Source organism: Callithrix jacchus, chromosome 1, assembly GCF_049354715.1.
Source record: "Callithrix jacchus isolate 240 chromosome 1, calJac240_pri, whole genome shotgun sequence".
Classification (NCBI taxonomy): Eukaryota; Metazoa; Chordata; class Mammalia; order Primates; family Cebidae; genus Callithrix; species Callithrix jacchus.
Window position 1 is genome coordinate 192,785,765 of NC_133502.1, and position 12,068 is coordinate 192,797,832.

General features: G+C 53.0%; 1 protein-coding gene across 23 annotated transcripts in view; it reads right to left on the minus strand.

The window, feature by feature from the left end:
- Positions 1 to 328: 328 nt before the first annotated feature.
- The window catches only part of LOC100392935 (calcineurin-binding protein cabin-1), a 48,482-nt gene continuing 36,742 nt past the window's right edge, over positions 329 to 12,068 (minus strand). For 10 of the 23 annotated variants that reach the window (XR_008476538.2, XR_013521478.1, XR_013521497.1 and 7 more), the window contains 3 exons: positions 6,430 to 10,274; positions 1,708 to 1,818; positions 329 to 653 (listed from right to left, as the gene is read on the minus strand). Coding sequence is in view for 5 of the 23 variants with exons in the window: in XM_035306632.3 (XP_035162523.1) it covers positions 8,485 to 8,584; positions 10,105 to 10,274 (270 nt within the window). In the remaining 18 variants the exon portion in view is untranslated. Of the gene's footprint in view, positions 654 to 1,707; positions 1,819 to 6,429; positions 10,275 to 12,068 lie in introns of those variants that run through there. The other 13 variants (XR_013521507.1, XR_013521494.1, XR_013521504.1 and 10 more) reach the window with 6 other exon arrangements.

Consider the following 12,068-nt stretch of genomic DNA (forward strand, 5'->3'; position numbering starts at 1 on the left):
TATTTCAGGGCTGCACTGTGAGTTCATGCAGCTCACAGGTGAGGGTAGCACAGCCCCTCCCTACATCCCACCCGATTCCAGCCCCATACCCCTACCAACCCTCATGCTGCCTCCTGGCTGCCTTCCCACACCCGGAGCTCCACCTGGGATCCTGGAACTCTGCAGGACCTGACTTGAAGGGATCTTACCTACCCCTTCCAGGACCCTCTTTGACGAAGGAGAAGCTGCGGCCTCCCTCCCAGAGGTGCAGCCTTTCCCAAGTCTCCAGACTCTTCATCCCATCTCATCATGCCCCGCTTAGGGCCTGGCGCATACACGGCTCTCAATCCACAGTTTATTTATGTACTTTATTATTTTTTTGAGACAGGGTCTCTTTCTGTTGCCCAGGCTGGAGTGCAGTGGTATGATGGTGGCTCACTGCAGCCTCGATCTCCAGGACTCAACAGATCCGCTGGCCTTAGTTTCCTGAGTATGTAGCTGGGACTGCAGATGACCGGCTAATTTCAGGTTTTGTTTTGTTGTGTCAAGATGTAGAGACTCGGTTTTGCCATGTCGCCTAGGCTGGTCTCAAACTTCTGGGTTCAAGCACTTCACCCACCTTAGCCTCCCCAATTCCGGAATTACAGATGTAAGCCACTGTGTCCAGCCAACAGCTTAAATGAGAGAGGGAGGGAGGGAGGAAAGAAGGAAGGAGGCAAAGAAGGAAGGAAAAGAGAGATGGGTAGGTCAATGAAAGTTATTACAAGAGCGAAAGAAGGACATTATATATTTAACAATTAATACTTGTGCATCTAACTACAGAGCCCCCCAGTCTATGAAGTAGTGACTGTTGGAATTGAAGAAACAGACGGCTTCCCAGTAATACTTACAATACTGTACTGTCAGTACTGGCTAGAATAATAAGACAGAAGATCAAAAAAGAAGTAGAGAACTTGAAAAACACTGTGAATCAGCTAGACCTGACAACACCTTCAACAGGCTCACAGGATACAGCGTCTCCTCAAGTACGCCTGGAATACTCTCTGGAATACACCATGTCTTAGGCCATGAAACAGATTTCATTAATTTAAAAGGACTAAAATCAAGGTATCTTCTCTACAATAGAATGAAGGTAGAAATCAATAACAAAGCAAATCTGAATTCAGGAATATATAAAAATTCAATAACACACTCCTAAACAATCAGCGAATGAAAGCAGAAATCACAAGTGATGCTGGAAAATTCTTTGAGATAAATACCAAATGTGTAGGAAGCCATGAGACCAGTGGTCACAATAAAATGCATGGCTGCAAATGCCATTTTTTTTTTTTAGATGGAGTTTCGCTCTTGTTACCTAGGCTGGAGTGCAATGGTGTGATTTTGGCTCACCGAAACCTCCACCTCCTGGGTTCAGGCAGTTCTCCTGCCTCAGCTTCCTGAGTAGCTGGGATTACTGGCATGCATCACCATGCCCAGCTAATTTTTTGTATTTTTAGTAGAGACGGGGTTTAACCATGTTGACCAGGATGGTCTCGATCTCTTGGCAAATGCCAATATTTTAAAGAGAAAGGGGGCTGGGTATGGTGGCTCATGGCTGCAATCACAGCACCTTGGGAGGTCAAGGTGAGAAGATGCCACGAAGCCAGGAGTTTGAAACCAGCCTGGGTGACAAAATGAGACCCCATTTACACAAATAAAAATAAAAATAAATGGGTTGGTGGAATGTACCTGTGGTCCCAATTACTTGAGAAGCTGAGGTGGGAGGGCCCTTGAATCCAGTAGGTCAAGGTTGCAGTGAGCTGTGACCGTGTCACCGCACTCCAGCCTGCATGCAAGACCCTGTCAAAAGTAGAAAAGAAAGATTCTACGAGTTGTCTGGGGACTTTGTCTGCACAAATGTCCCAGCCTCTGCTCACCTCTCTTTCCAAGGGGCTCCTCCCTCTGAGCCTGCAATGTCTGTGTGATTGGCAGGGTCACCTCCAGGCCATTAAACCACAGCACCCTGAGGGTCTCTGGCCCAGGTCTGGGTTTCCTCTATGAGCTTTGGAGATGAACGAGCATCTGCTTTAACAGGAATATGTCCTGTTTCTCAAGAGAGAGACAGATAAAGAGAGAGGGGAAGGAGGGAAGGAAAGAAGGAGGGCGGGAGGAAAGAAGAAAGAAAAGAAGGGAAGGGGAAGGAGAAAAGAAAGGGAAGGGGAAGAGGATGAAACTCTGTACTGCAGCCCTGAGGTTGGACCCGGGAAGAACTGGCCTCCCAGGGAAGAGAAGGGGTGCTAGATGGAATCAGACTCTCAGAAAAGGGAGAAAGGAGATGAAGGGAAACAGGAGAAATGACTAGGACCCACTGTGGAAGACTCTGTATGCAGGAAAAATGACGTAATGGGACTATGAAGGGACAGTTTCTATCCCCTACAGAGCAGGAGTGCCTTCCTCAGAGCGCCAGTAAGAGGCAGGATGAATGATTGTTACATCCTCAGTGACCCTGACACTCTGACAGATGACTAGCCAGTGGACATATATCTTGTTCACTTGGACTTAATAATTATATAATTTGATTAAAAAAATCATTCTACTTATAATTTGAAATGGAAATAACAAAAAGTGCAATCACTATCATTTCAACCACTAATTAAGCAAGTACGGGAGAAATCTATGACATTTGAGAAGAATCGTCTGCGTACAGTAACACCTTCCTCCCGATTTTAATGTGAACCACCGCCAGCTGTGTTAAGACCAGCTCTCGGCAAGGTGCAGTGGCTCACGCCTGTAATCCCAGCACTTTGGGAGGCCAGGCGGGCGGATCACAAGGTCAAGAGATCAAGACCATCCTGGCCAACCCCTCTCTACTAAAAATACAAAAATTAGCTGGGCATGGTGGCACACGCCTGTAGTCCCAGCTACTTGGGAAGCTGAGGCAGGAGAATCACTTCAACCTGGGAGGTGAAGATTGTGTCACCGCACTCTAGCCTGGTGACAGAGCAAGACTCCATCTCTCTCTCTCTCACACACACAGACACACACACACACACGCACACTAAATAAAACAGTGGGGGTCTCTCAACATTCAGACATTTTGAGAACTACTCAGAGGAGGCATCCTGGAAATAAATTTGTAAGAGGCAAGTGGGGATGTGCTTCTCCTGGTGAAATAACACAGAAAACCATGTTCTTTCTTTCTATGTCTAAGCCACTGTATCATGAATCCCCATGTGAGCAAGTACAGACTGCGTGTCTGAGCCCTGAAGCTGTCTAAGTGTGTCTAAGCACTCCAGCCTACAGAGGTACCAGACCCTGCCCAGCATTGTGAAGCGGCCTCAGTGGTTACGTAAAGCCAATGACTATATGTTCATTTTTACACAATTCCTGCCACGGTCATGATTGTGAAAATCACAAACGCACTCTGACGTTCCTGGTCAGGTTATGGATTCCAGGAGTTGCTGGGGCCATGCAGAAAATCGTGGCCCACACCTGAAGTTCTGAGGTGGTGCCTACAGCAGCTGGCTGCGAACACAGAAAATTGTTGATATATTTTAGCGTACTTGTTAATATCGTCACCACCAGCCCAGAAATGTTCAAATTCTGCCAGCTAAAACCCCTAGGGAGAGTTACAAATAAGAACTAAAAGTATTGACCAGGCACAGTGGCTCACACCTGTAATCCCAGCATTTTGGGAGGTCAAGGTGGGTGGATCACCTGAGGTCAGGAGTTTGAGACTAGCCTGACCAACATGGTGAAACCCCATCTCTACTAAAACGCTAAAATTATCCAGGTGTGGTGGTGGGTGCCTGTAATCTCAGCTACTCAGGAGGTTGAGACAGGAAAATCACTTGAATCTTGGAGGAAGAGGTTGTAGTGAGCAGAGATTGTGCCATCACACTCCAGCCTGGGCAACAAGAGTGAAACTCCCTCTCAAGAAAAAAAAAAAAGGAACTTAGCCAGGCATGGTGGCTGACGCCTGTAATCCCAGTACTTTGGGAGGCTGAGATTGGTGGTTCACGTGAGGTCAGGAGTTCAAGACCAGCCTGACCAACATGGTGAAACCCCTTCTCTACTAAAAATACAAAAATTAGCCAGGCATGGTGGTGCGTGCCTGTAGTCCCAGCTACTCGGGAGGCCGAGGCAGAATTGCTTGAACCCAGGAGGCGGAGGTTACAGTGAGCCGAGATCGTGCCATTGCACTCCAGTCTGGGTAACAGCGAAACTCCATCTCAAAAAAAAAGAAAAGAAAAGTTTTAAGTTATTAGCCAATTGGGTTTTAGTTTAGATTGTAAGTTCTGGCTCCAGCCAACGGAGATCAGACACAGCAGTAAGCACGACCCCAAATGCATAAGGAATAAATTTGTCTGTTTTCCTTTGTTCATTGTACTCTTGTGGCAAGATTGCTAGAGAGGGTACCCTTCCTGCAGCCCAGGAAGTAAAAGTTGCATTGCTGACAAATCCTGTCTCGGTGCTGATTTTTCTTTGTGGTGCCAAGTGTCTATTTCCAACAAGGGGCTCCAGGGGCTGGTGTGTGTGTGTGTGTGTGTGTGTGTGTGTGTGTGTGTGTGTGTGTGTAGGGGAGGCGCGGTTTGCAGATGTCCAGGATGAACAGTCAGGAAGAAGCCCAGGTGTGGCCGCAGCAGGCACTGGCCTCCATTGCTGCCTGTGAGCCGGTGTCTGGCTGTTCTCATCGCTCCTCCCTGGCCTCTGTCCAGGCCCTGCTGGCCACCCTACCCGCTTCCCCCATGCCTCGTCTCCTCCTTGCCTCAGGTGGGGCATTAAATTGGTGCCTCTGGGGCAGTGATGAGGCAGTGGAATGTTCCTCTTCTCTCTCCTCCCCTGCACAGGCCGGGTTGCCTCCAGCCACATGCATGGGCTCTGTGGGGCCTGCAGGACTCACCTTGGACGCGGAGCCTCGCCAGGAGTGCTACAAATATTTCCTGTTGCCCTCACGTGGTCATCCCAGGGTGTAGACACCACTGCCCCAGTCTTATGGTGAGGGGACAAGGCCCAGGGAGGTGATGGAGTGGGGAGAGTTGGGAGGGCAGCAGAGCTGGGCTGTGAATCCAGGTCTGAGTGCCCAGTGCCACCTCTCCAGCACGGTGCCCCTGCCCCTGCCCCGCATCCTTCTCTTTCGAAATCACTGGCCAGCTGCACATTGAAGAGGTCGGGCTGGAGGTTCATTTTCACTTCTGAAGATCACCTGGGGGCATTTCTGAGGCAGAGCTGGGGTCTCTGCCCAGGGAGATTCCTGTCTGTCCACACAGCGGGGCGGGGAGGGGGGGTTAGGGTGCCATTCCCACTTTCCTGCTGCCCAGCCCCCAACCCCTCCTTCCAGCCTTCCCTGCGAGGGGTGGGTCAGGGCACCTGATGCCCTTCATGGGTAAGACTTCATTTATGACAGCATAGTCCCACCTCTGTGCCTCTGCTCTGCCCACCCCATTTTTCTTCTCTCTGTTCCCTTCTTCTTGTCCCCCCACTTTATTTCTATTTCCTAAGCTTTCTCATTTTTCTTTCTTTTTTATACAGAGTCTCACTCCGTCGCCCAGGCTGGAGTGCAGTGGCACGATCTTGGCTCACTGTAGCCTCTGCCTCCCAGGTTCAAGTGATTCTTCTGCCTCAGCTTCCCAAGTAGCTGGGATTACAGGCACCTGTCACCTACCACGCCCAGCTAATTTTGTATTTTTAGTAGAGACAGGGTTTCTCCATGTTGGCCAGGCTGGTCTCCAACTCCCGACCTCAGGTGATCTGCCCGTCTCGGCCTCCCAAAGTGCTGGGGTTACATGTGTGAGCCACTGGGCCTGTCCTCTTTCTTGTTTTTCTAATCTCTGCCAAAAAAGGGCCTCCTCCAGGAATTCTGCCCTGATTCTCTGGCTGAGCAGGCTCGCTCTTTCCTTGGAACACCACCCTGTGGAAGCTGCCCCCTTCTCATGAAGTGGAGCACTCGGGTCCTGGAGATGGGGTCGCAGATGTGCCCATCAAAGGTCTCCTGGCCCAGACACCTTTGAGCCCTCAATTTCCGGAGGCCAGGCAGGGAGTCTCAGATCTCAGGAGCCCAGTGCCTACCTGGGCCTTGAGCAGGAGTTCAGGGGACACTTAGTGAGTTACCGCCAGGCACCGGGCAGTGATGACATGATGGGATGAAGTCGCTGACCAGAAACGTGTTTCTGTGTGGTGCCCAGGGAGTGGGGCTGTGGAGAGCACGACCTCCTGGTTAAAATCACATCTGCCTTTAGGCCTTGATATGCCACATGGAGAGATGATGAAATGAGATGCCAGTGAGTCTTCCTTTTGTTTGTACACTTTCCTGTATTGTTTGAAATTTTTTTACAATGTTATTTTTATTATCCTATAAATCAATACGTTCATTCCCAGCTTTGAAAAAGTGAAAGTGTTGAGTGATGTGGCTCCATTCTGGTTCCTGCAGACCCGGGAGGGGCTCTGCGGTCCCCTTGTGCCCACGCATACCTGGCTTGTCCCCACAGGTGGGTTTTCTGAGACGGGGGGCTCTTGGACACAGGTCTGTCCCTAGAGCCAGCCAGCAGCTCCAGAGAACAGACAGCAGGTGCCCAGGACGATGCAGCTCAGTTGCCAGATAACGGTGGTCACCATGGCAACGGCTGCCTCCTTGGAGGCTGCAGAAGCCTTGGCATTCACCCCCTTGCAGGCCGGGGGTGATGGAGGCAGTGGCTCGGGGCAGCCCCTGCCCATCTGGCCACCCACCTCTGTGGCTTTTCTTTCCCTTCCTCCTCCCACCGTTGCTTCAGGCTCAGGGTAGGCTGTGGGGCGGGGGCTGCCACGGCCCAGCCTGGGGTCTGCCCTGGCCCTTCCACGGCTTCTCCTGTGCCCCTGCCCTTTTTGGGGCCCAGTTTCCCCATCTGCCACATGCGGTGGCAGCCTCTGCTTTTCCCTCCCATTCACAAGCATCTCTGGAGCATCGGCCCCGTGCCAGGCTCCGCATTGGCCGGGGCCCTCCTTGCTGCCTGGCGTAGTGTGAGGTGTGTGACTGGGGCCCCAGGCTTATTTGGGTAAGTGGGCAGTCACGAGTGTGGAAGTGGAGAATCTCAGGGCCGGAGGCAGCAAAGCTGGGGTCTGGGGCCAAGCGGGTTCAGGCGCCTCACCTCTGATAGCCTGGGTTCCTCATCTGTGGCTGAGGGAGACCCGGTGGCCCTGTCCACAGCCCCGCTCCCTGGGCACCACACATAGTTTCTGGTCAGCGACTTTACTCCATCACACCATCACTGCCTGGTGCCTGGCACTCACTGAGTGTCCCCTGAACTCCTGCTCAAGGCCCAGGCAGGCACTGGGCTCCTGAGATCTGCGGGGGAAGCCGGCACACAGGAGGGGCCCGACAGACCCACAGCCATGCATCTGAAGCCACCTGGGGGCCCAGGCACCCCGGGCCACCTTGCCCCAATCCCATTTTTATTTGTGCTTCATCTTTAATCCATTCTGCTCCTGTTCATCCAGCACCTCCCGGCCTGTTGGCTTCTGGAAGGGTCTGTGGGGACCCAGCCATTCCCAGCCCCTGTGTGGGCAGTTGTGATTCTGACTTTGACCGTCAGAGGGGATTGTGTTAGCGCCAGGCTTCCCTCAGCCCAGATTACTCGCCATGGCCACCTCCTAGCAGCTACGCAAACAGGTTGTGCGCAGCCAGCGTGGGTGGTTGTAGGACGCGGGGACTCTCGGGGCCATCCGGAGTCACTTCAGGGAGGCTGAGGTCTGGGCCAAGGGAGCCGCCTGGCCGCCCTGTGTGTATTTCATTAAGTGGCACCAGCATTGCCCAGAACACAATTCGACCCCAGCCACCTGCAGCCGGCGGGACCCCCAGCAGGTCACAGGTCTGGGGGTCACTGCAGCCTTCTCTTTTCCCAGGGACGCTGTTTGCAGCGACAGGCTCCGGTGACCTCGCCAGCAAGGCCGAGGCTGGTTCCTGACACATGGGGTTTTGGGGGCATTGCTGACTACCACGGGGGTGTCCTTCCACCCCCGTGGACACGCCCTCCACACCCACAGACTCATCCTATACCTGTAGACATGCACCACCCACACTCAGTGCACACCTCACACACACACCACTCACCACACTCCACAGTGCACACACCTCACACAGACACACACCACTCACCACACACACTTCACACACACTCCACAATTAGCCATGTGCTGTCCTGCTGGGGCACTGTGAGGTTGTGTATGCTGCTGCCCCTGCTCCTGCGATTGCTTTTGTTGTGGTTGTGATGATCAAAATGATTGTTTCTACAGTAGCTGTTATTGTTGCATTTATTATCGCTGCGTTAATTGTTGCTTCTCTTTGGTGCTGACTCTCCCGGCTGTGTGCCAACTTCCCACGCAGCCGCGGTTCTCAGCCCAGTGATTTTGCTCCCAGGAGACACTTGACAATGTGTGGCAACATTTCTGGTTGTCACAATTGTGGGGAGGTGGGCTGCTAGGGTACTGCATGGAGGCCGGAGGTGCTGTTGGACCCTGCGATGCACGGCCCCACCACGGGGAGGTACCTTGTCAGAGGTGCCTGGCTTCCTCATCATCCAGAGCAGCTGGAGCCCTTTGCCAGGGCGGTGGGGAGCTGAAGGGGGGCGGGTTCAGGTTTCTAGAGTCCTCTCTAGGAAAGCAAACACGGGGTAGTCACGATGAAAGCTCTGGAAATCAGACCCCTGGGTTCCTTCGTGGCTTCAGCATTTTCCTGCTGTGTAGACTTAGCTTTCCTGGGCTGCTGGAATAGAATACTGCTGAATGGACTGGGGGCTTAAACAAGGCATGTTCATCCCTCACAGTTCTGTATGCTGGAAGCCCAGCTTCGAGGGGCTGTGGATTCAGGTCCGGCAAGGGCTCTCTCCTTGGGTTTGCAGATGGCCCCTGGGTCCTCACAAGGAAGGTGGGAGGAGGGGGGTGGAGCATGAAGGGGAGGAGGAGGAAGAGGGCAGTTATGGTGTCTCTTCCTCTTCTTAGAAGGCCACTAATTCCATCGAAGGGGCCCCATCCTCATCTAACCTAATTGTATCACAAAGGCCCCCCCCCTCCATATACTGCACTGTGACATTGGAGGTTAGCTTTTTTTTTTTTGAGACAGGGTCTCACTCTGTTGCCCAGGCTGGAGTACAGTGTTGCGATCATGGCTCACTGCAGCCTCAACCTCCTGGGCTCAAGCAATCCTCCTACCTCAGTCTCCTGAGTAGCTGGGACCGCAGGCATGTGCCAACACACTGGCTAAGGTTTTAAAAAAATTTTTTGTATAGAAATGGTTTGGCCATGTTGCCCAGGCTGGTCTTGAACTCCTAGATTCAAGAGCTCCTCCTGCCTTGGCCTCCCAAAGTGCTGGGATTATAGGCATGAGCCACTGTACCTGGCCTCAAGGCTTCAACATATGAATTTTGGGGGACACATTTAGTCCATAACATGTGTGATTCTTTTTTAAAATTTATTGTTACTTTAAACATCTATACGCCCTTGTGGCTGCCACCTGGTGGAGGTGTCCTCGTGTTCTTTCTCCCTCAGTACATTTCCTGCGCCGCTGGTGCCCTGGCTTCTGGCACTGCACATAGCAGTGTCTGTTCTTGAGCTTCACATCCCTGGAATCATGCCGGCCAGAGCCATTTCTGTCTGAATTATTCTGTTTGTTGTTATGCTCACAAAATAAGCCAATTAAAAGAAAAGTAGGCTGGGTGCAGTGGCTCAAGCCTGTAATCCCAGCACTTCGGGAGGCCGAGGCGGGTGGATCACGAGGTCAAGAGATTGAGACCATCCTGGTCAACAAGGTGAAACCCTGTCTTTACTAAAAATACAAAAAATTAGCTGGGCTGACTCCAGTTGGCATAGCAGCCTGAGGGTGCCCCAGCATACAAGCTGAGCAGAGGAGGGCATGAGGGACCACCTTGGGAGTCCAGTGGCTGGAGACTTTTGGACTCCTGCTAACTTCCTGCTTTCCTTCACTTTTGGCAACGATTTCCAACTGCCCTCTGACTCCCTAATCTCCCATTTCCTCCCTCCAGTGCCCCCACCTCGAACTGCAACTTCTCCGTGGGGGTTTGTTTCAGCAGCCTCCCATCACCATAGTAGACTGAGGACCCCCAGCCCAGAAGCTAAGCAGGGTTGGGCCTAACAGATGCTTGGATGGGGTACCACCTGGAATGACCAGGCTTCAAGCTTTTTGGCTTCCTGCTCTTTTCCAGCTTTTCCCCCTTGGAGCAACATTTCTCGACCACACCCTGACCTTCAGACTGCTGTGGTTTGCAGAGGCTGCATAGATGAAACCCCATAGGCAGGTGCCTGGCCACGGGTGGGGGGCAGGTTAGCTGGAAAAGAAATGCCAGAGGGTTAGCGAGTAGTTGGGAAGTGTTGTGACAAGCAAAAAAAAAAAAAAAAAAGAAAGCGGGAGTGGGAAGCCAAAAGCCTCTAGACCACAGTCTCCCCAAGTAGTCCCCTCTCCAAGCCCCACCAAAGCTCTACCCCGCTTAGCTTCTATGTTGGGGCACCCTCAGGCTGCTATGAAGCCCAAGGGCTGCTATCATGGTCCTCCTCAGGGACACTTCACGACACAGAGTGAGCACAGGAGTGTGTGGAAGTCAATAAGGAAAAGCCAGAGAATCATTGGGCTGTGGGAACGCTTTGTGGCAAGCAGGAAAAATGGGAAAAGAGTAAGAAGCCAAAAGCAACCAGCCCCCATCTCCTTGGGGAGTCCCCAATCCTAGCCCAAGCCAGGCTCGAACCCCTCTTAGCTTCAATGGAATTTGGTGCCTTCAAAGAGAAGAGGTCCCACGCCAGAGCAGGGGTGCAGGCAGGCGCAAAAGGACTGGCCAAAGAGTTGGGGGCAGATAGAAAGAGTTGTGACAATTGGAGGAAAGCAGTAAGGAGGCAAGAAGCCACAAGTCTCCAGCCCCCTGACCCTCCAGGTGTTCCCCCATGCAAGCCCTAGCCAAGCCTGACCCTGCTTAGCTCCCGGGCTGGGGCACTCTCAGCGTGCTTTGGTGCCTCTCTACTTGTTAAATACAAACTCCCTGTTCCCTCCTCTGCCAGCCCTGGCAACCACCACTCTACTTTCTGTCTCTACCATTTTGACTATTATTTTGTTTTTTCTTTTGTTTTGAGATGAAGTCGCACTCTGTCACCCAGGCTGGAATACAGTGGCTCGATCTCGGCTCACTGCAACCTCCACCTCCTGGGTTCAAGTGATTCTCATGCCTCAGCCTCCCAAGTAGCTGGGATTACAGCCATGTGCCATCATGCCCGGCTAATTTTTGTATTTTTAGGAGAGACGTGGTTTCAGCATGTTGGTCAGGCTGGTCTTGAACTCCTCATCCGGCCGGACAAGGTGGCTCACACCTGTAATCTCAGCACTTTGGGAGGCCAAGATGGCAGATCACAAGGTCAGTAGTTTGAGACCAGCCTGGGCAACATGGTGAAACCCTGTCTTTACTAAAAATACAAACAGCCACGCACGGTGGCGTGTGCCTGTAATCCCAGCTACTCGGGAAGCTGATGCAGGAGAATTGCTTGAGCCAGGGAGGCGGAGGCTGCAGTGACCCCAGATCTGCAACCTCCTCCTCGGGTTCAAGCGGTTCTGCTGCCTCAGCTGGGATTACAGGCGGGCGCCACCACGCCCGGTTAATTTTTCTATTTTTAATAGAGACGAGGTTTCAGCATGATGGCCAGGTGGCTGGGATTCCCCCGCTTCGCCCCAGATCCCCGGGAGAGGCCAGCACGGCCCTCCCGTGGGTGTCACAGAGACAGATGCGATGCGGGTCCCTCTCCCTGGGAACGGGCGGGCTGGGTCCAGTCCGCAGGGCCCCTCCGGGCGCTGACCTAGGATGGAGTTGAGGTGCGGCGGCGCTGGACCCCAGGGCCCCTGCCTGCCTCCTGGGGAGCCGGGTGACCCAGGCAGCCCCGATGAGGCCCCCGGGCTCCCACAGGGGGGATGCGGACAGGGAGACTGGGGAGGCCTCCGCTGGACTGTCCCTCCAGCCCCCAGCTTTTCGTGGTTCTAAGGGTCCCCTCTGCATCCTGAGGCGCCGCGCTTGAGGGACCCCAGAGCTCCGGCCGCTTCCTTTGGGGATGGTGAAGCTGAGGTCCAGAGGAGGGCAGGGGCAGGT